This window comes from Hippopotamus amphibius, chromosome 3 (genome assembly GCF_030028045.1).
Source record: "Hippopotamus amphibius kiboko isolate mHipAmp2 chromosome 3, mHipAmp2.hap2, whole genome shotgun sequence".
Taxonomy (NCBI): Eukaryota; Metazoa; Chordata; class Mammalia; order Artiodactyla; family Hippopotamidae; genus Hippopotamus; species Hippopotamus amphibius.
This window is the reverse complement of record NC_080188.1, coordinates 194,307,942-194,332,497: the sequence shown is the minus strand read 5'-3', so window position 1 is coordinate 194,332,497 and position 24,556 is coordinate 194,307,942. Positions and strand designations below refer to the sequence as shown.

Below are 24,556 nucleotides of genomic sequence, written 5' to 3'. Positions count from 1 at the left end.
GGGGTTAAGAGGTACAAACTATTATGTATAAAATAAATTAAGCTACAAGGATATACTGTACAACACAGGGAGTATAGCCAATATTTTATGATAACTAGAAACAGAATATAACCTTTAAAATTGTGAATCACTATGTTGTACACCTGAAACTATTGTTAATCAACTATACCTCAATTAAAAAAATATTTAAAAACCAACCTTGGGGAAAAAATTTCATTTCTGTTTCAAAGGACTGACAACCAAAAGATCCTGGAAGAAAAGACATTTCATCAGTACTGAAAACTCCCATCCAGCACGAATAATACAATTCTTGGGTTCTAAAAACTATTCTTCAATAAAAGGACTCAGACCTTTTGGAAAGGTGTATGATTATGGGTGTTGGGCAGGGGAGGTATATAGTGGGACGGGATCACTGGTATAGAGCTAAAAGGAAGAGAAATGCTCAGAGACCAATGGGGATACTCGAAAGCAACCAGAAGCCAGTTTCAAGAGACACTCACTAGAAAAACTTTAGATAATTGGAGCTTTAAAGAATGAGTATAATTGATTGTGATAAATTGAATAAATAAAAGTTTAGGAGTCCATGCTGATACACAGAACATTTCTTTTAAAAAGGGAAAAAATTCTTAAAACCATAATGGAACGTTACTATTACATCAAGTCCTTGCTCCAAAAATTGGAGATTAATGGGCAAAAATAAAGATTTGCTAAAACTTTTTAGCTGAAAGTTGATTATAAACTCTCTCTAAATTAACACTCATCTTTACACAGAGTGACAATACACGCAGAAAAATGATAGGATTGATCTTTAAAAATCACTTTTTTCCAGTCAACAGTGAAATAACAGTTTGCAGCCATGCCATTAGGTGAAAAATTTGGAAAAATATTATGTACACAAATGTTAACATTAACATCAAAGATAACGTGCCAATTGTAAGAATTTCACTTAAGGAGGAGAAAACCGGCTGCCACCGGTGATTCAGATTCAGATCAACTAGCTCCAGTGGTGACAGCCTTGCTTCTTATTCTAAGAAGGCCACTGGATTTGATGTACTACAAAGTAACAAGATATCACCTTAAAATTTTAGCTTAATTATTTGTATCACCATTTTCACCTTAAAATTGTCATGATTTTTAGAAATTTAAAATGTTTATAGTCAACTGATTTAAACTAACTATGCTGTTTGAAATGCATGAACATAAAGATCACACTTCAGACTGTCGTGGTTGAATGTCTCCAAAGCTCTCTACACCAGCAAAGTCATGAAAATGTTATTAGACCTGGAGGTCATTACCAAAGGGGTTTCTACAGTTCTCAACATGTGTTGTCTTACTTTGTATATCTCTTTATTCTAAAATAACATATTCTGTGGTTCAAAAGTGATGTATATTAACGATAGAAAAAATTAAGAATAGAGGTCAGTAAAAAAGGGTTAAACACCACATTTTACCCCTAAATTTATCTCTAAATACAACTATATTTATTCTAAATATTCTAGTGAAGTTCTTGCCAATATTTTTTCTATAAAAATGTATACTGTGTTTAAAGCATAGTGTGTTTATATGTGTATGTGTTTATACTTGATGTTGAATTTTTAATCACTTATATGTCATGTTAAGATAGTTATATGCACCCAATTTGATTCTAATTCCTTTTTATGGTTTGTTTGAATTACTATGCTAGATAGATATCGTGTAAAAGATCACATATTTCATCATATTTTGGTATATTTATTGATTGATAGATAAGCAGAAGAGATAGCTAATTACATCTTATTATTAATATAGGTACGACACAGTTTGCTTTTTACATATTCATGATGTGATATTATTTTGAAAATGGAGACAAGTATTTTTTTTTCCATTTCTTCTGAAACAAAGTCTCAGAAAGCCTCAGAAGTCATGGTGAAAGCTTTGGAAAAGTTAGGAAAATGACAGATGGAAAGAGGCACTGATTTGCTTGCATCTAATTTCTTGCCATAGATATTTTATGAACAGGACACATAGCTTTTTGGTTTGCCAAGTTTTTTTTTTAAGCTCTTTATTGGAATATAATTGCTTTACACTATTGTACCAGTTTTAGAGGTACGCCAAAGTGAATCAGCTGTATTTATACATATATCCCCATATCCCCTCCCTCCTGCGACTCCCTCCCACCCTGTCTGTCCTGGCCTTCTAAGGCATCACCCATCATTGAGTTGATCTCCCTTTGTTATACAGCAGCTTCCCACTAGCTATCTATATTTTACAGTTGGTAGTGTATTTATGCTTATGCTACTCTCTCACTTCGTCCCAGCTTCCCCTTCGCCCCCTCCAACCCTGTGTCTTCCAGTCCATTCTCTGCATCTGCATATTTATTCTTCCCTCAGCATCACTAATCATTAGAGAAATGCAAGTCAGAGCCTCAATAAGGTATCACCTCACACTGGTCAGAATGGCCATCATCAAAAAATCTAGAAACAATAAATGTTGGAGAGGGTATGGAGAAAAGGGAACTCTCCTGCACTGTTGGTGGGAATGTAAGTTGGTACAGCCATTATGGAAAACAGTTTGGAGGTTCCTTAAAAAACTAAAAATAGAACTACCATATGATCCAGAATCCCACTCCTGGGCATATACCCAGAGAAAACCATAATCCAAAAAGAAACATACCATAATGTTCATTGCAGCACTATTTACAATGGCCAGGACATGGAAGCAACCTAAATGCCCACCAACAAATGAATGGATAAAGAAGATGTTGCACATATATACAATGGACTATTACTCAACAATAAAAAGGAATGAAATGGAGCTATATGTAGTGAGGTGGATAGACCCAGAGTCTGTCATACAGAGCAAAGTAAGCCAGAAAGAGAAAAACAAATACCGTATGCTAACTCATATATATGGAAACTAAAAAACTGGTTTGCCAAGTTTTAATGAGGTGCTTTTAAGAAGTGATTCATTGGTTCGGATTATAATTACATCATCTCCATAATGTTTAACACAAATTTGATTTATGAATAAAGATAAGTTAAACAATACTTGATAAAAGAAACTGAGAATTGGAATAACAATGAAAAATTCTGAACATATGTACGTATTTCAAATTCACAACTACATTTTAACCACTTTTTCTTCCACAAGTAGGATATGCCAGTTTTCCTTCCTGACAGGTTGCTCGAAATGTATACTCTGGTGCTGTTGGGTGATATCCATGTATACATTGAAATTCAACAGTATCATCTGTTTTAGCATAAAGTTTTTTATCATGTCTCCATTTTAAGTGTATGTTATGCTTTTTCATCATTTCTTCTGAAATTACACATGCCTCTGAAGTTAAAAAAAAAAAACATAAAACATTAATTAGTACACATATATTTTCCACAGAATTTCAGGCTTTCAAGTAGAGTCTTCTACTCTGGTCCAAAATTCCTTCTCAAAACCTTTTCCAAACCAACTCACTGAAAATCCATTATGTAGATTCCATCATTTTAAACAATTAATGTTGTAAGAATGAGGTACTATATTTAATGTAATACTTAAATGTTTGTAATAATCAAAGATTCATAATGTCAGTTATCATATGAAGAGCTTTCACGACCGAATTTTTTGTTGTTATTGTTGCCTGAACAGGAAATTTTCAAACTTTATTTCCACACGTATGAATATTTGATGGTCAAGCATGCAACAGAATGGGTGTTCGTTAATCCATGAAAATTCTATTATAAACAGCTAAACATCATGCCAATTACACTGCTTTTCCCAGGATCCACGAGAAGATTGAAATACTTACCTAAGCACTTTGGTGGTTCTGACCACTCTCCATCCCGACACACTATGCGTCTGTTTCCCTGAAGCTCATAGTAGGACTGGCACTGGTACTCAACGGTCGCTTCTGGAGGATATACTTGTGATGGGAATGAGGTGGTGTCTCCGTTGTCTATTGCTGGGGGAGGCCCACATTTTCCTTGAGAGTCTAAAAAATATGTCGTTTGATATATCAAAAGATCAAAGAAAAAAACCCCCACAGTTTAAAATAAAGAAAATAAAAATGTAGCCTAATATCAAAACTTGTGATTTCTGATGACAGAAATGATTTACTGAAGAAATTTTAATCACTTAAAGTGAAAGGCACATTTTTAAGTCCTTACTTTTATCCCACATGAAAGCACACGTAATAACAATAACAAATGTGTCTGCTTTGCCGTAATCTGGTTAAAACAGATTTTTCTTAGTGAATATATGCTGGATAGATGGGTAAGAGAAAATAATATTATCCTTATATACAATGTACAGCAGTGTCTTTTGAATATCTAATTATATTTATTGATTTTCAATTTTATTGCAAAAGCAACATCAGCCTCATCAGCTCCTTTAACGAAATTCAAAGAATTACAGATTTGAATTGTGAGAAAGGGAATACTGCCTTCCTTTTCTGGACAAGATGAGGTGGAAATATTTCTGCTTATTGCAACTGCTAAATTTTCATTCTTCTAACTGAAAATCCTGAACATATTATAAAAACCAACACAGGAGATTGTGAAAGATGAGAGAATTCAATCTGGTTAGAGACCTTGGGATTCAAGGAATTACACTGCAGAGACTTGTTTGGGTTTTCATTTTGCCTTCTGTGTATCCTGGATGGGCTACTAGACTGCAACCCAGAAAGGATATCAAGTTCAAGCAAAAAAAAAAAAAAAAAAAGAGTCTCAAGATGCACTTGGTCACTTTAAGAAAAGGCCCATGAGAGGATCAGCCTAGCAAGACAGAAACAATTTTTATAATACCAATTTACTCTAGAAATACACCATAGAAGAAATCTAAGACCAACCCTTTCCCTGCCTTGATCAACAGAGGCCAAGTGAGGAGCCCAGGCTTCCGCCCACGTGGTGAGGGAACAAGACGCCTCTCCCGTTTCTCCTGGAGCCAGTGGAGGCCCGGTGGGAACTCTGGACTTGCACCTGGCATGGCAGTAATGCAGGCCTGATAAATAAAAGATTTCCATAAAATCCTTAATCTCAAAACATAATACCCCAAATATCCAGAATACAGTTGAAAATCACTTATCATATCAAGGATCAGGAAAACCTCAAAAGAGAAAAGAAACAATCAACAGAAGACAACACTGAGATAACACAGATATTGAAATTATTGGACAATGATTTTTAAAAATCCAGTCAAATTTATAGAATTAGAAGGTAGAGTAATACAATTTTTTTTAAAACCACACTGGATGGGCTCAATAATACACTGCAGATGGCAGAAGGATAAATCAATTTTCATATAGACTTACTTTGAAAAAGAGGCTGAAAAGAAAATGGAAAGAGGTTAGATACTGGTGGAGAGATAGTAAAAGACTTGAGACCCTGGAAGTGAAGAGAAAGTGAATGGAGATGAAAAAAAAAATTAAAAATAATAGCTGAAAATTCCTTAAATAGGGCATAAGTCACAAATCTACACGTTAAAACAACTGAATGAATTCTGAACAAATAAACCGGAAGAATTAATGTTAAGATATATCATAGCCAAACTGTTGCAAACTAAAGAAAAAGAAAAAAAGAAAAACTCAAAAACAGCTATAGAGATATTATGCAATACTTATATGGGAAAAGGATTCAAATATCAGTAGTTCTCATCCATGACCACAGAGCCAGAAAGAAGTGACATCATTTTTTCCAGTGATGAAAGGAATGAATTGTCAGCCCCAAATTCTATAGCCAGTGATACTTTCTTTTAGGATTAAAGGGAGATATAAAGACATTCCCAGACAAAGGAAAACTGAGAGAATTTGTCTCCAACAGACATACACTTAAAGAATTGCTAAAGGAATTCTTCAAGTAGAGAGGAAAAGAAGAAAGGGATTGAGACTTTAGCAAGGGAGCAAAAACAATGGAATTGATTTTTAAAAATAGGGGTAAATATAATAAGAATATATTTTCCTTAGTGATTTTGTTAAATTATGTTTGTACAAAATTATATCATTTGTTATGGTGCTCAATGTACGTAGAGGGAATACTTAAGACATTTATGCTAAAAATGAGGGGAGAGTAAATGAATCTAAATGGAAGTAAGGTTTCCACATTTCACCTGAAGTGCTAAAATGTCAATACCAGTAGGGAGTGATAAGCCACTTATGTATATCTTAATACATAGAGCAACCACTAATAAAACCACGCAAAGAGATGTACTCAAAACCAAAGCAGATATATCAAAATTAAATTATCTTATAATGTTCAAATTACCACAGGGAAGACAAGAAAAGAGAATGGGGATGAGAAACAGAGGAAACACACACAAAACAGATAATAAAACGGCAGATTTTACCTAACAGGTAATAGTTAGTGTAAATGTAAATGGTCTAAATACAGCAGTTAAAAGACTGAAAACGGCAGGGTGGACATATAGATAAGACTCAACTTTATGCTGTCTACAAGAAAATCACTTCAAACATCAAAACATGCTCATGTGAAAGATTGCAAAAAAAGTATATCAGGCAAAAGTTAACTTGAAAAACTAGACGTAGCTAATACATATCCTGGTTTGGATTCCCTTAGTTCCTGAATTGTAAACACTAGACTATCCCAGGAAAAGTTCTCAGACTTTTTTTTTTTATATGAATACTAATTTCCTGAGTGAGGTCAGCTAGTAATATACCTTTAAATGTCATCCACATGCCGAAGATGCCCAAATCTACGTCACTTTCTGTCATCAGGCCCCAGCTGCCTAGTCCCTGCCTCAATATAGAATTTCTTGGGCTGTCAAATGTACTTATGGTATCTTTCACACGTTTATTCTTCAGGAAATAACTGAGTGTCTTACTATTTAAGATAGGCAGTGTTCCATGATTCCAGCTGTTCAAATCTGGTCAACTCTTTCATGAAGTAAATATGTCAGATTACTTATTCAGTCCACAAAAGAACTGAAATTTAAGCACCACCATTTTATTTGCATCAAAAAAATTAGTCCATAAGAAGTACTTCATTACACATGTATATCAACATATTGTATCCCTAATATATTCTCTAAAGTTGGGAAAGTAGGTGGGTAAGATACTCTACCTTTGCACCGAGGTGGTTTTGTCCAATTTCCATTTAAACACATCACTTCTTCCTCCCCGAAAATGTCATACGGCCTGATGCATTCATAACGTACTCTCTCGCCGTTTTGATATCTATGCCTCTCATTTCGTATAATAGCATTTTCTACTCTGGGTGGATTCTCACAGGAAACATCTGAATGGAAGGAAAAAAGTATCTCTAGTACAATGATCATTATAAACAGCAAGCCAACCAATGGGATATCAAATATATTCCATGTTCTTTTAAAATCAGTAGTCTGTCATGAAAGAGTTCCTATTTTAATCAATTTCCAGGTAAGATTTGGGAAAAGGAGACAAGGCAATATTTTTTAGTACAATTTAAGCTTCTGTATCTTAAATCTCTCCCCCATCCTTTTCTAGCTGGTTGATACACAGTTTTTAGGCCACTGCAAATAGAGCTTTTCCGGACGTCTCTTTCTGAGTTTAGTAAAATAAGGATTATAAATCATATGACTTCAAAAGGAATTTATAAACCGTATGAACATCCTAATAAAAAAGAGCATTTGACAACAGGATTTGGTTTAGTCATCCTGTTTGTGAACTATAACTTTAGGCCCTTAGAAAAATAAACACAGTAGCTTCTTCTTTAGAGACTATCAAGTCTCTAAAGAAGAGATCAGGAATTAACACACTATGATCAAGTGTGTTACTTGATCAAGAATTACCGCAGTATGAAGAACACCATAGATGAAGGAAGAAGATACTTAAAAGATCCAAACAGAAGGTCTGGAAAAATAACAGAAAAATAAATGTGTAAATTTATAAAAATACTCTTTATTGATATATTCTGCAAACATTTCAGGATAGTACAATGTGTATTGTGTCATTCATCCATGAGATTCAGTGGGATGTAAAGTACAATAGGCTGTAGCTATGGTTCCTCAATTGAAACTGTGCTTGTAATTCTTTGGGAATCATTAAAAGAGTTTTGGGGTTGCATCCCCAGGGTTGTTGATTCAACAATTTATAAAAGTTTTCAACATTCCCAGTGTTCTCTGAAAACAATTGTAAATGTATTGGCATTACGATGGGACTTAAGAATATATTCTACATTTTGTTAAAAGAGATATGCTTGTTACCTATAGCTAATTTTGTTAAAACCTTAAGTTGACAGTGATGGTAATGACTTTTAATAGCTTTATTAAGGTATAATTGAAATGTAGTAAACTGAACATATTTAAAATGTATGATTTGATGAAGTTTGAATCTGCAAAATCATCTGCAAAAAAACATATGTAAGATTATGAAGATATCCATTGTTCTGCAGATTCCTTATGTTACAAATAAGAATTCCGCCAAACATTTTGGAGTTATATTTTACCTTTTCTGTGACAATTTTCTAGTCACATTTTCCTGAGCGTACTCACATGGCCCCAGACTCAACACACAGTGGCTTTGCACACTACAGCACTCAGAAGACATAGGAAACAATCCCTTTTATTTCCTCCTGAGTGAATATGTGCCAATGTTTTCATTAACTTATTCTTCATGGTTATTTCACAGTGTAGACTATTTCTACCAATTGATTCAATCAAAAATAGGCACACCTGAAAGTAGACAAAGTTATGTTCATATTTAGGAGGAAGTCTGAGTGTTGCAATCTGTTTCAACTCAGCTTGTCCATGAGCACAGGAAACCACAAGGTAAGAAGGACATTGATTAGTTAGATTTTCCTTATGGTACCTTCATACAAGTATTCCAGTTGCCCTGTTTGGGGTGTAAAATCTCTTTGATAATGCATTTCAGGTGCATTACTGTGAAGCTAGTTCATTACTGCCATTTAGTAAATTTCAAACTTCAAAGTTTTACAATATCCCTAAATGTTTTGTGTGGGTAGTTTTCACAACAAGTTACTGTGGCTATCACCTGATATGTACCATGTTTACAACTTCCTGTAGAACCAGCTATGGACTGGCTCCAAAAGTAATATGAAATACTAATTTTCAATAAAACATTTTTAGAAAGTAGGTGAAATTCTTCTCAGCCAGTTGAATCATCTATAATTTCACAGACTTAGGAAAGTGAATAGATTTTTTTTTAAAAATTACAATTGGTCTTAATATCTAGTAAACAGGTGATAGCACATTCTTGTCTTTCTGTATTATTTGTGGAGTTTTTATGATGATTTTTTCCATTTTGGATATATAAATGATATCTAGGACTGCATAATTTTGAGGTTTCCATCATAATGATTTGACATACATAGATCATGAAATGACTACAACCAGTTTAGTGAATACCCATCATTTCCTTCTTTGGTTACTGGAAAATTATTGTGTTCCTCTGTTTGTGATAGTCCTGTGATTTTTGTGTTCCTTGAAGTCCCATGTTGCTGTCTTTGCATTTAAAGAAGCAATTACTTCCTCTATTCTTTATAAACTGACTTGGGAAGGGAAATACATTCTGTCTCACTGATAGGGATTTTCAACTTTTTCAGACCTTTCTAAGGATACACCTGAGCCACACATCCTGATCCCTCGTGGGAGAGAATTTTGAAGCTCATATGCGTTTCTCAATCTGGCCAAGTCAGTCTGTGTTGACAGCTCCCTGGTTGCTGTCCCTGGGTCAATGCCAAATGCTCATCTTGTGTGCGTTCCCACAATCTTACAGGGTCAGGCTGGCTTTCTAGAGGTCTCACTAGGCATCTGCAAAGGTTTGCATTGCCACCTTGGGGACATACAGGGGGAGCTGTCCATGGGGCAGGGGGAGGTGGATGTGTTGAGGGCGCCGCTGGGGAGCAGGACTCACAAGCAAGGTGTCTGCCATGGCTACAGGGTGGGCTTCCTGGTGGTGTCCACAGAATGGTTCGTAGGGTCCTTGTCCCTTGATGAAATCTAGCCTTGGGTGCTGTGCTCCTGGCCTGTCCCCACCTCTCAGTCTGCAGATCACCCCAGGATTCTGGATGGGGGGAGAAGTGGGCCTTTTCATCAGTGTTGCAAGTTGAGGAAGCCAGCCATTACTCACATGCTCTGATTTTCCCCCACAGGTGACATCCTGTGCTGAGGGGTCTCTCTTGGCACTGAGCTGTGCCACTTTAGGGGAGGGGTGACACAGATAACGTGCAACTGTCCCTCTAACCCTCTTGGACGTGTCCAGTCTTGAATCCTTGTGCTCCAACAATGTGCTATCGTTTCTCTGCTAGACTCCTAGACTCCCACAAAGATCTTCTCATCCATGGATGATTGTCAAAGGATGAGTTTGTATCAGGAGAGACAGTAGAACTCCTATTCTGCCATCTTGCTGACGTCATTCTGTTACTATAGGTTTCTTCTCTGTGTCTTTTTTCCCCTGTATTCTTGACTAATGTCTATCAATAGGCACATTTATTTTGTTATAGATATATATTTATAAATTTATTTATTTATTTATTGGATGTGTAGGGTCTTCATTGCTACATGCAGGCTTTCTCTAGTTGCATCAAGGGGGGCTACTCTTTATTGTGGTGCGCAGGCTTCTGTTTGTGGTGCCTTCTCTTTCTGCAGGGCACAGGCGCTAGGCACTTGGGCTTCAGTAGTTGTGGCATGCAGGCTCAATAGTTGTGGCTCATGGGCTCTAGAGCACAGGCTCAGTAGTTGTAGCGCACAGGCTTAGTTGCTCCCTGGCATGTGGGGTCTTCCTCGACCAGGGATCAAATCTGTGTCCCCTGCATTGGTAGGTGGATTCTTAACCACTGTGCTACCAGGAAAGTGCCTATTTGGTTATGCATTCATCAAGAAATTTGTACATACACTCACACACACTTATAATAAATAAAACTAAATAGGTCCTTTGGAAAAACAAGAAAAAGGTGATAAAAACATTTTGCAGTGGATACTATAGATGTGTTGTAGAAAGTTATAAACATACTGGGATCTTGGACCAGTTTACTCACTGACATGGATGCACCTGGGAGGAGGAGACCAGCCATTCTCATACATGTCATTGTGTTCTGATTATTCTGAAGACCATACCCACCATAGCAGTGAACTCTTACAGTTTTACCCTGCAAATATTTTTCTTGAAAGTCTGGGTAGTATCCGTTTTCCAAATAATTGAAATACAAATACATTGTCCTAAGCGTCATAAAAACAATAGAAAAGAAAAATATGACATACAAGGGTGAGTCAAATATTATCTGCACTCTGCCCGTAGAATTTACAGAAGTTTTCATATAACCAGAGTGCGGATAATTTTTGACTCAGCCGCGTATGTTTGGTAAACTAACACATTAAAAATTAACTTTATACTCTTTACCTGACAATGCGTTATTATTGAAAAATAACAATATAAGTTATTGAAAATGAAAGCTACTCCCACGTTTGTTAGAAAAGAAATAAAATCAATGTTCCATATTATTTATCTTCAGTTTTTGTAATTCAAATATGTATAAATGATGCAGATATTCTTGTAAAGTCTCTAATTTCCCATGGGATGTCCATGAAGAGCTCCTCATAAAAGGAAGACTAATTTGGGCCTTTATGCTCATAGAACTCGTCCCTTGGCCTTATTTTTGTTATACAAGACATAATTGCTCTCACTTATATACTGTTGTCTCTCCACTCTCTGAAAGATTTGAGCATATATAATTAAGGAGGTTTACTTACTGAGGCATGGTACTTCTGGAGACCATCCTTTTCATGTGCAAGTAGTGTAATCCGAGGAACTTTGTGAAGGAGGAACAATATCCTGATCACAGTGATAGTAAAAATATTGACCTACACTTGCTGGAAAGTAACCTCTATATGCAAAATATAGCCTTCCATGTTTTATTACTGGAAAATCACAAAGTTTCACTTAGAATAAAAAAAAGGATAATAATGTTTTATCTTACTACACAAGAAATTTAAAATTAATCATTTCATCTGTCAGTTATATTATCTTATTTACATATTTATACTCATTGCATTAGGGATTCTAGGATAAGAAAATTTATAAAAAATTGAGATGACTCATATATGTAAGGAGATCCTTGCGAATGAAACTTGACTTTCTACCTGCCAGTCCAAGATCTGTCTTCTAACTCGCCTGCATCTGGGAGGGCCCAGCATTTCCAGTGTCCTGGGACTACTGAGGACAAAGTGGCAGTTGGGAAGGGCTGTGGTAGCACTGCTCACAGGTCACCCCCCAGCTTAGAGCGGAGTCGCAGCTCCCAGTTTCTCTGAGGAAGGACGTAGACTGCACATCTAGACCCTCATCGTTTCCAGCTGCTGCCTGAGGACCTGGCTTCCCACTAACCTGTCCTGCGAGCTGGTGAAGCCCTGAATCTGCTCGGGTCCTGGGGATGACAGAGAGCAGAATCATGGTTGGAAGAGCACAAGGGTTGAAGGAGCATGCAGGCATTTCCCACAGCTCCTCTCCCCAGCTCAGTGCAGAGTGAGCGAGGGGATCAACTCCAGCTCCCAGCGTCACCAGCTTTCTGGCCTCTAGCTCCCCTGTCTCAGGAGACAGATGGGAGATGTCATACTCTAGATCCCCTGGAGGATGCTAAGTACAAAGACAGCAGTTTGGTTGATCATGGAGGTTAGAGAGGCACCAGAATCTCTGCCCAGGCTGATTGATGAAAAAGGCTTCTACGTATGAGGCCAGTCTATGAAGCCTAGGAGATGTGGATGTTTAATCTAGTGCACAGATATCAACACAGAGAGTGAAGGAAAATGATAAATGTGAGAAATATGTTCACATCAGAAGAACAAGACATCCATTGTTTTCACTCCTGACCAAACAACAAAAATTTGACTTTCATCCACAGACACACCTGCCTTTGAGGGAGGTGTGGGTCTCAACATCATTGGCTAAGGGACCCAAGAGGACTCTCCCCCAGGCATGCATGAAGAAAAGGCACACAGATCTCTGTCCTGACTGTGGTGTCTGCCGTGCCCCATGAGCCAGCTCTAGCCTCTCTCAGCCCTAGTCCAGGAGCCCCTGGAAACACTATGTTAGACAATCACCCACGGAGGAGAGTCCTTATGTGAAAGTCCAGGTTTACACGGGAGGAGCTCCAACACTGCACTGCAGAAAAAAATATATGTAAGTTCCAATTCACTGGACTGGGTAAGAGGAACAAGTCTACTTCATCGGCATCAACCTTTCCCTCCAGTCAGCACAGCTTAAGGCTCATAGGAAACTCTCTTGGCCCCTGATGGCTCCCACAGGGGAAAAGCTGAGTGTGTGAATGATCTTCCATCGTCCCCAGCCATGTGGGTGCTGCCTCAAGGGCTCATTTCTCTCTCACTCCACCCAGAGTGCTTAATAATGAGCCGCATGTCTGGGAGGCAGGAAGAGCCTAGAAAAGCAGCAGACGGGACACTTAGAGCTTATGAAAGGCAGGCTGATCCTACTATCAGCATTGCAGACTCCATCAAAGACCCACTTAAAAGGTGTTGGGAAGGCCTCACCTGCAGATTCTCCCAACTGGCCCACTGGTCCCTTCAGGGCTCTGTCTGCCTCACTCACACACACACCCTCCCACCCTGTGGCCAGCCTCCTGTGAACACAACGGACACTGGAGGCGAGAGCAAGCTTTGATAGACAGCTAGTGAGCAGGCACAGAAATGTGGCTCAGATCTGAGGGCCAGGACGGAAACACAAGATTAAGATGTAGTGCAACTTTGGGGGAAAGAAAAGACAGGCTGTTAACACTCAGCGTGGTGCCTTGCTTGATGTAGACAAGGCACCCACGCCTAAGAATTCTGTCAAAAGATGGAGAAGTGTGGAGCAGGTGCTCGCATGGACGATCTGAGATAGCGTTGGCCTCTAGCAGGGCTAGAGCAGAAGAGAAGGAAGGGAATGAACAGCTATTCACTTGGGCAGTTGAAACTTGCCCACATGTGATGAGAGTTATTATTTATGTCTCCAAGAACCTCGACAAACTCAAAGTAGGCTAGACTCAGCCTTAGAGGTCCCTGCTGAGACATGTAATCATCAAACTGCAAAGCCAAAGATAAAGAGAATCCTGAAGAGGACAACCTGAAGCAGCTCAACACGTGCGAAAGGTCCTGATTAAGATCAACAGCCCGTTTCTCATCAGAAGCCTCGGAGGCCAGCAGGCAGTGGTGAGATGTGAAATGCTCTCAGGAAAAAAATCAAACAGCAATTTTGTATCAGGCCATACCATCCATCACGTTAAAGGAAACATTAAGACATTCTTCAGTACACAGAAGCTGAAGGCATGCGTTACTGGTAGGCCTGACCTATGAGAAAGGCTTTAGGCTGAAATAAAAGAACATGAGACAGTAACTTGAAGCTAAATGAGGACATAAAGAACAATGGTAAAGGGAACTATAGGTATTAGTGGGTGTCTATAGGTACTAAAGCTAAGTATAAAAGCCGTTATTATTGTGTTTATGATTTCTACAATCTCCATTTTTGCCATACGATTTTTAAAACGTCATAAAACAATAATTCTAAATCTCTGTTAATGGAAACATAACGTATGAAGATGTACTGTGTGCCAATAGCACACAAAGGGAAAGAAAGAAAGATGTATAGATTTCTGGGTAGTATTGCAGTTTGGCTGTCCTTATTTCAGGCTAGGTTGTTGTAAACTTAAGATGTGATTTAAAATCCCCAATGCAACCACTAAAACAATAACTGAAAACTAGAAACTGAAATGAGAAGGGAATCAGTGACTCACTGAAAAAATCCATTGTACATAAAAAAGGCATTAATAAGGGAATTAATAACAGAAAAAAGTGAGATATACAGAAAATGAATGAAAATGGCAGAAGTATGACCTTCACTATCAGCAATTACTTTACATTTCAGTGGAGAAAGGATTTGAAGTGTGAATCATCTCTATGCGTCCACAAGACCCTTACTTAATTTTTCCCCAGCTGTATTGAAACATAAGTGACAGCACAGTGTGAGTTCAGCTGTACAACACAATGAGTGGATACACATGTACACATTGTGAAATGGCGGCCACAATAAAGTTAGTTAGCATATCCAGAACCTCCCATAATTGCCTGTTTTTGTGTGTGATAAGAATATGTGTGAACTACTCTTAGCAAATCCCAGCATGCTATGTAGCACAGTATTGTTAACTAGAGTTACCATGCTACACATTAGATCCTCAAAGCTGTGTCCTCTTATAACTGGACGTGTGTACATTTCCACAACATCTCCTCCCTTCTCCTCAACAACCAGCCCCTGGCAAAACACCATTCTACTGTCTCTTTCTATACTTTTGGCTTTTTTAGATTCCACATATATGTGAGATCAGGCAGTGTTTGTCTTCCTCTATCTGTATTGTTTCACGTAGGTCCTTTCATATTGATAATTGCAAGGTTTCTTTCTTTTCATGGCTGAATTATTTTCCATTTTATATATATCTATATGTATATATATCTGACAGTGTCTTTATTCATTCACCCATTAATAGACACTTGGTTAACTTCCTCCTCTTGAAAACTGTGAACACTGTTGCTATGAACACGGAGATGCAGATATTGTTTTTTTCAGATCTATATTGGAGTATAATTGCTTTACACTGTTGTGCCAGCTTCCACTGGATAACAAAGTGAATCAGCCGTATTTATAAATATATCCCCATATCCCCTCCATCTTGAGCCTCCCTCCCACACTCCCTATCCTACCCATCTAGTCATCACTGATCAATATTTTTTCAAGATAGTGATTTCATTTCCTTCATATATATATACACACACACAGATATATATATATATATATATATATATACATCAATAAGTGGGACTGCTGGATCATATGGCAGTTTCAGTTTTAAATCTTTGAGAAAACTCTGTACTGTTATCTATAGGGCCTTTTCCAATTTTCATCCCCACCAACACACAAAACTCAGTGTATTTCTATACACTAACAACCAACTATCTGAAAAAGGAATGAAGAAATCAATCCCATTTTAATAGCACCAGAAACAATAAAACACTTAGGAATACATTGAGCAAAAGAAGTAAAAGATCTATACAGCGAAAACTATGAGACATTGATGAAAGAAATTGATGAAGTCACAAATATATGGAAAGGGATTTCATGTTCTTGGATTGGAAGATTATTGTCTCAATGTCTATACTCCTCAAGGCCATGCACAGAGTCAATAGAGTCCCTATCAAAGTTCCAATTGCATTTTTCATAGAAATAGCTACTGCAATCATAAAATTTGTATGGAAGCACAAAAGACCCCAAATAACCTAAACAATCCTGAGGGAACAGAAATGAAAACAAAGCTGCCGGCATCATACCACCTGATTTCAAACCGTATTACAAAGCTTAGCAATCAAAGCAGCATGTTCGTGCCCTGAAAACAGATGCACAGACCAATAAAGCAGAATGGAGAGCCCAGAAATAAACCTGTGCTTAAGGTCTTCTAAGATGTGACAAGGGAAAGAAGAATACTCCATGGGTAAGGATAATCTCTTCAACAAATGGTGCTTTGAATACCGAATATTCAAATGGGAACGAATGAATCTGCACTCCTACTTTTCAGCTTTTAAAAAATTAACTTGAAATGGATTACTCAAATGGAAGACCTGAAACCATAAAACTCTTTGAAGAAAATGTAGGAAGAAAGCTCCTTGACATTGGTCTCAGCAGTGATTCGTTGGCTATGACACCAGAGCATAAGCAAGAAAGGAAAAAATTAAACAATAGGGACTAATTACACTAAAATTTTCTGCACAGTAAAAAACAAAGCAATCAAAAAATAAAAACAATACAACAAAAAACCAACAAAATGGAAAAGCAACAAATGGAATGGGAGAAAATATTTGTGAACCACATATCTCATAAGCAGTTAAGAGCCAAAGTATATAAGTAAATAATGCAACTCAATAATAATAAAAAAGAAATAATCATAATAATCATCTGATTTTAAAATCTGAATTAAAGCCTAAATAAACATTTTTTCTAAAGGAGCAAATATATGGCAAACAGTTATAGGAAAAGACGCCCAGCACACTATTCATCAGAGACTCACTATGGATCCAAAAACTTCAAGTGAGTGAAAGTGAAAGTTAGAAAGGGATATTGCATGTATGTTGTATCCACACTGAGGCAGAGTCTTGCACAGGTACTTGAGAAAGAAGATATGCAAGTGGCCCCAAATCACATGAAAATGTGTCCATCGCTAATCATCACGGACAAGCAATCTATTAAAAAAAAAGAAAGAAAGAAATACTATTCCAGTCATTAGAAAGGCTAAAAGCAGAAAGACTTGCAAACCCTAATGCTACTGAGGGGGTGGAACAATTAGAAGTCTCATAGGTTGTTGGTGACCATTCAAACTCTTGTCCAACCACTTTGAAGAACGTTGTAGTTATCTGTTGTATAGTGAGCCATGCTGCCAGCTTATGATCCAGCCATTTCGCCTCAGATATTTACTCCCGAGAATTAGAATGTGTGTCCCTGGCCACCCACTGAAAGCCTTAAACAAGACTGTTTGCAGCAGACTTTTCACAATAAGTAAAAGCACCCAAATTACCACCCAGAGGAAAATGAATAAATGGATCGTTGTGTAGTCATATTAAAACAAAGGATTACTCTTCACTAAAAGAAAGAACTACTGATACATTCATTTACATTTATGAATTTTTAAAACATTTGTTCAGTGAAAAATGTCAGACACAGAAGTATACATTTTGTTTAATGCCATATATATGCATATGTTATACATTTTTTTTGTTCACCTGGAATATATTTAAGGTTCCTCTTGATTTTCCTTTGTTCTCCATTTTTTAAAAGCTAAAATTGATGTACCATAATATTTAGCCTGTATCAGACAGTCCGATTCTTTTTCTAATTGCGAATAAACATGAAGTCGTTGTTTTCTCCATTTCACTGTACCCCAGTCGTGCCCCTCCAGAATAGGTAATGTCCTCCTCACTGACCTTCCCTTCTCTTCTTGGATGTTCTGGTCCACTTTCCAAAGAGCAGCCATAGTTTACAATTTTGTCTCATTTCCCTATTTAAAGACTCCCAGAGGTTTCCAATTTCACATGGACTGAAAATCCAAACTCTTTCTCACGGCCTAAAACTCCTAAACTACTGAATCCAACACTTTACCCTCATGAGCCGCACTGGCCTCCCTTGTTTTCCTTCATAAAATTCAGCTCGTGATGCTGTCAGGCCGTTTCTCTGACTTCTTCTCTTCAGATGTCAGCCTCAAGCTGGGGAAGATTCCCAAACGTTCTTCCATGAAATACGCCCCTCCTACCCTCTTCCTGAGTATTATCTTTATAATGTGCATGATGTGGACTCTTCAATTCCCAATTTCTCCTTTTTTAGCATTATTGCTATTTTTACTGTCAGCCTCCCACTTGATGGTGGATAGTCTGTGAATAAAGGACACGGACCCCTTAGCGCGCTGGTCTCCCACACCTGTGGAAGTGCTTGGTGTGTAACAGGTGCACCGTGAACACTGCCTGGATGAGTTAATGGAGATGCCGACTGCGGAGGGCTAGAACAGAGCTTGTTCTCTAGAGGCCTTGACTGTGCTTGAGGAATCTTACTCTCAGGGCTCTGGAGTCTCATTCATTGAAGCAACTGTCTTGCTTCTACATGAAAACATGGGACACTCCAACTCACCATCAGGACCAGTATATTCTTATTTTTAATTGGGCTTCTATGAAAGAATTTTTCATATTTTAAATTATACACTGGAAACCAAAATTTCAGAAGTACAGAGTCCTAACAATGGGGAAATTATCAATAATTTTGCTCTGGTCTTTTAAATTTAACATTTACCAAAAAAAAAAAAAAAAAGAAGAAGAAGAAGATAAATGGGAAGTACATGTGTGTGCTAAGCTACATGACCTTGCAAATGTGATGTTTTACCTATCACTCTGTGTAAAATTTATTTTCATGGTATGTGTTGGGGAAGCTGCTAGAGTGGGTTTGTTCAGGCCTCAGAGAGAGAAGCAGGCCTCTGAGCGACCTGTGACCCTGCCTGGACTGCCCGCCTGCTTACACACCAGACAATAGCTGCTAACCCTCAGGGGGCACGTGTGATAAGAAAGGGACTCATCCTGGAATTTTTTGTGCCCTGGGTCTTGTGACTCATGTGATGAAACCACAGCATTGGTAAAGTAAATCCAGAGCTGCATTTTTACATGCAAACTGATGATATCAGTTTGTGGCCTGGAATTATAAGCAGAAGCCCCCAGAACTCCAGTCTAAGGTCTCACCTGTGGAGTGGATGCACTGCGCAAGACCCTTCCCAACTGGGAATCCAGATGGCTGTCACTCAGGACTGCCCGGAGCTGCGTGGATCTGGATGTAGGTGTTTTCCCAGTTTGGTGATGTATCTACATTTATGTCTTGCTGTGTTGCTTTCCTTACGCTGTAACATTGGGACTCCAGATTGCTCCTGCTTGGATGTGGATGTAGGTGCTTCCCCAACTTGGTGATGTATAACCCTCTGCCTTTACTATTCTTTCTTAGTGTACTGTAATCTTTGTTAATTCAGTAAACTCTCTAAACTCCTGTTTACCTGATGTAGAGTGGTTATTTTGCCAGTGAATGCTACAAACCTTAAAATTGAAAGCAAGGCTTTTGGCCAAACTTATGCCAACTTGTCTTAAGTAATTTCATTATAAACATTAAATTTGTGCTACTTAGACCCATGTGTTTTGCAAATGTTTCCCGTTTCTTGCTAATGTTTTGATTTTATCATAAATTATTTTAATGTAATTAGACAAAGTATTTCTAGTGATGATCCAAATGTTTGCATGTCTACTTAGACACAGTTGGAACCCTGAAACTGAGGAGGTGGCAAGAGTAACAACAGCAACACTGCATATCCTTAATACTGTTATGTCTCTATAAAATATAAAAGAATACAGGATGTGAGAGGACAGTGTCTTACTTACAGCCACGACTGCATTTAGGAGGGGAGGACCAGCCACCTTCTGCACATGTAATGCTGCCCTGATTATTTGGGAGGCTGTAGCCGGTGTCACACACAATTCGTACAGTGTCACCTTCCCGGTGTGTTTGTCCTGAAGATGCAGAATGACCATTTTCCACCCAAGGGAAAAAGCACTGTCCTAAGGGCCAAAAGATGACAGATACAAATCTTGCAATGGAAGAGCATTACATTTGCCAAGTTTCAAAAGAGAAATCAAGTGCAAAATTTTGTTTCTTATAAATTAGGCCATGCATGTAAAAAATTAATATGCCATGTTAGTAATTAAGGCTTGAATATAGAAAAAATTTGCATTTGTAAAGTTACTTTCCACAAACAGCTTTTCAGAACGAGACATGGCATAGGTCATCTTGCTGGTCCCTCCTGTCCCCACCGCTGTGACTGTCCAGACTCTGGGATGCCTTTGGGCACAGCCTCTCCCCTCACTGAACACACTGAATAATTCACCCAGATAATGAGGAGGGTGTTTACTCACTGAGACACTTTGGGCTTGGTAACCATCCTTTCTCTGTGCAGGTTATTTTATTCCAGAGTAATTGTGAAGGAGAGACATAGCTGTGATCACAGGTGTAGTAGAAATATTTCCCTGTGTCAACGGGGAAGGTTTGTTTATATCTGTTTTCCTCATAGATGGTTCCATGTTTTATCTCTGGAAAATCACATGTTCTTCCTTAGGAAAAGAAAGGGTATCCCACGTTAATGAATAGTTCTAGTTATGTTAGTAATCCCACTGATGAATTTATTATTCTATTTAGCTTCGTTATTCCACTTGCATTAACGATCGCGATCTGGCACAGTCTATTACTAAGAGTACAAAGGTACTTGAGGAGCTCAGGATGTTTAAGTTCTTTGGAAGTATTTCCAAGATTAAAGACACAGAAAAATGTAAATGCTGAGGAAGAGAACAGATGTGGTTCTATGGAGTAAAGCTCCCAGATCTAAGATGTTTGCTTCTGGAGGGATGGGAGGACTGTCTGTGATTCTCCTTTCACGTCTCGTGCCTCTTCTTCCTGTGTCCTCCGCAGAGATTCCCCAGCATCTCAGCACTTTCCATCCCTCCTCTGCCACCGGGTCCCATGTTGCAAAGAAGACATGTATGAGCAAATATACGTTCACTTATGAATGTATATATTCAGATATATATATAATCACACATGTACATATGACTGTCTTACCTTTTAAGTGAAGATAATTTGGATATTAAATATTCATAAGGGAAAAAATTAGCAAGAACTGAGATATAGTTACTAAATTCTGATGAATGTCTTCTAGTAATATATAGCGAGTATTTAAATATACTTGAGTGGAAAAGAGAAAACTAATTTTTGATTTTTATTGTACACTTAACAATGTGTCACTATGATTGTATTTGTTTGCTAATGCTGCCATGACACAGCACCATAGACGGGGTATGGAAAATCACAGAAATTTATTTTTTCACAATTCTAGAGGCTATAGATCTAAGATCAAAGTATCAGCAGGGTTGGTTGGTTTCTTCTGTGGCTCCCTCCGCGGCTTGTAGATGACCATCTTGTCCCTGTGTCTTCCCACGGTCCTCTCTCTCTGTGTCTGTGTCCTAATTTCCTCCTCTTATACTAACCCCAGGTTTACTGATTTAGAGCCCACCCTAATGACCTCTTTTTAACTTGATTACCCCTTTAAAGTCCATACTTCCATATACATTCACATTCTGGGGTCCTGGGAGTTAGAACTTCAACATATGAGTTTTGGAGGACAGAATTCAACCTGTGCCCACTAAGTACACAAAGGTGTTTCCATTTACACAAAGTTGTGCTTCCACATAGCAGGTTCCTATCTCTGTTGAGAAACATTGGTGCAACCCAAGCTTACAGGGCTTCCAGCTCAAAGGCTACTTTTAGAAAGAGTTCACTGAAGGTGAATAGTTTATATTGGACAGAAATCTTTGTCATATTGTTGTTATTGTTGTTGCTAATGAAAGAAATTGTGCAGATGTAGGCTTAAATAACATACAAAACCAGCCATGCAACAGATTATTTAAATTAATTCTTCTTGTAATTAAGAACTAAGACATAGTGAATCATATTCTATTTATAATGATGAAATGAAGTATCCTAAAGCACGTTAGAGTTTTAGGTTACAATAAGTTGGAAAGGAGAGTTTTGATTTTAAAAGAAATGAGATTTTAAAAAGAATCACAGATGAAGAATTTTAAAGATGTAAAAGGAGAAAAGTTAATTGTACCAATAAATTCTTTAAAATATTTATACATGCAAAAAGAGCTTTCAGAACTAAGACACATGCAAAAATTACTTTCCAATTTAAAGGTAAGTTAAGGAAATGACCAATTGTATTTGTTACATTACAATTATAATTATTTAGCATGCAAGAATTGTACCCAGATAAAATTAATATAGAAAAATATTACTCCACAGGTGAAAACACATCTGAACAATGTGTTAGAGTTAATGCTCTAAAATTATTTGTTAATTTGCTTACTCAGCATTTACCAGTGACCTCAGAAATGTAAATTATAATATATTGTCATTCCACTGGAAAGTAAGAATTTACTATACTTTTTGTTGAAATAGCTGTTCTTCTTTACCTGCTGCTAATTTTGTTGAGATATTAAATGGATCGTGATGTTAATGACTTCTAACAGCTGCATGAAGGTATAATTGAAATATAGTAAAGTGCGTACATTTGAAATGTCTGGTGTAAGCAGTTTTTCCCTAGGAATCCGTAGAACCATCACCATACTCAACATTATAAAGATATCCATCGCTCCCAAAGTTTTCCTTGTGTTAAACCTAAGAAACCGCCATCCATTTTTAAGTCAGAAGCAGCTTGTGACGTCTTTCCTAATGTTGCGTGAGTATATTCACGTATCTTAATAATCAGTATTGACAGTCCTTTTGCTGTGGAACTCAACAAACAGAGAAAACATAATTTCTTTCTTCTTCCCTTAGGAGAGGATGACATAATTTTCCTGTAAGGTTACTGTCTATCATGGTGACACAATACAGTCAATTTTTACTAGTCTACTCTTAAAGTATAAAGACATATGAAGCAGATGCAACATGGATCTACATTCAAGAGGGAAGCTGAGTGTTCAGATCTGTTCCAACTTACCTTGTCCATGAGTGCAGGAAACCCACAGGGTGAGGATGACATTGAGCAGTAACAGCATGTTAGATATTCCCAATGGCATGCTCATACAGATATTGCAGTTGTGTTGTCTGGTTGTTTAGCAGTTTATCAAGTGTGACTCTGAAGTGAAGGGCATTTCTATGAAGCTAGATACCTGAGGTCACTTAGTAAATATCAAAGTTCAAAGAGTTTTGCAAACTACCTGAATTCCTGGTAGTGGTTTCACATCAGTTTCTTGAAATCCTTCCCTGATATGTACTTGTGCAACCTTTCTTAGGGACAGTAGTAGGCTGACTCCAAAAGTGATATAAACCAAATCAATCACTAGGCAGAAGAATGGGATATTTTTGGGCAGGAGGAATAGAACAGAGATGAATAAATCTAGTGCTTGTTAATCTTCACTATGAGTCACAATCATTGGAGGAGGCATTAGAAAGAGTGAAGGGAATTGGGAGCTGCCTCCAAAAATTCTCAGATGTTTAATTTGGAGTTGGGTCCAGGAATTAGTATTTTAAGAAAACAAACAAACAAACAGACAGACAGACAAACAAAAATCCTCTTCAGATAAATCTAAAAAGCAGCATCTTGGACGAATTGGGCCTTTCATGAGCCACATACCATTGTGTCTGCTCACTGGAGTCATGTATACAGTTGCTGCTTGAATAACAGGGGTTTGAAATGCATGGGTCCACTTATAGGCAGATTTTTTTCAATAAATATGTGCCACAGTACTATGTGGTCCATGGTTGGTCCAATATTAGAATGCAGAAGCCTGGATATGGAGAGCTGACTGTAAAGTTATATAATTTTTAAATTAAACACTTCTTATAAATAGGTGAAGCTTTTTCTCAATCATGTGAATTATGTGTGAATAACTGTGAGTCCATGTCACTGTCACTTTCTCATGTCCTTTACTTGCCTTCACTCAGCTTCTTTGCTTAGGGATCTATGAAACCCAATGTGGATTTGGACCTTATACCACCATCTGTATTTTCTTGTTATCTGGGAAGCACCGATTGTTTAAAACTCACATGGGAGAACACAAGTGAGTACAAGAGTTTCAGCATATTCATGGCATTAAATTTTCTTTCACGTGCTTTGGGGCAACTTTTTTTTTTTTTTATTTTTTTACACTATATTCAGATGCACACAATGATATCCCTTTTGTTGCAGGAGTACAACTCAAGAATCTTCAGCTGTTCTTTCACTGACATTAATTGCATTTATTCTGTATTTTGTTTACATATGTATATATAACCAATTACATTTGTCATCATTTAAAGCACAATTCTTTAATATCAGAGAATTGCTTTCAAGCAGATAATTAACATGGAAAATAAAATACTATTATAATGGAGGAGAAAATATATCAGTCACCGATGTCAGAGAGTTAATTCATTGAAATTATTTATTTATTTCCTTACTTCATATAACTACAGTAGTTTCAAAATATTAAAAAAATTATT

General features: G+C 37.5%; 1 protein-coding gene across 2 annotated transcripts; it reads right to left on the bottom strand.

Annotated features, from left to right (window-relative positions):
* Positions 1 to 2,139: 2,139 nt before the first annotated feature.
* On the bottom strand, positions 2,140 to 23,210 carry LOC130850332 (complement factor H-related protein 1-like). Of its 2 annotated transcripts, XM_057729790.1 has the most exons (6): positions 23,073 to 23,210; positions 20,437 to 20,631; positions 19,906 to 20,082; positions 7,044 to 7,217; positions 3,779 to 3,961; positions 2,140 to 3,315 (listed from the first exon to the last, which is right to left on the bottom strand). In XM_057729790.1, exons 1-6 carry the CDS (start codon positions 23,155 to 23,157, stop codon positions 3,107 to 3,109), a joined length of 1,023 nt encoding a protein of 340 aa, XP_057585773.1. In that variant the 5' UTR covers positions 23,158 to 23,210; the 3' UTR covers positions 2,140 to 3,106. The 2 variants fall into 2 exon arrangements, with proteins under 2 accessions (XP_057585773.1, XP_057585775.1); XM_057729792.1 differs by lacking the exon at positions 7,044 to 7,217.
* Between the last annotated feature and the right edge of the window lie 1,346 nt (positions 23,211 to 24,556).

Excerpts from the sequence above, each read along its gene's own strand:
- LOC130850332 (XM_057729790.1), bottom strand. The coding sequence starts at position 23,157 with ATGAGCATGCCATTGGGAATATCTAACATGCTGTTACTGCTCAATGTC. Across the intron at positions 20,083-20,436 it reads ACCAAGCCCAAAGTGTCTCA|GACAGTGCTTTTTCCCTTGG; the intron begins GTGAGTAAACAC and ends TTTGGCCCTTAG. Across the intron at positions 3,316-3,778 it reads AGAACCACCAAAGTGCTTAG|AGGCATGTGTAATTTCAGAA; the intron begins GTAAGTATTTCA and ends TTTTAACTTCAG.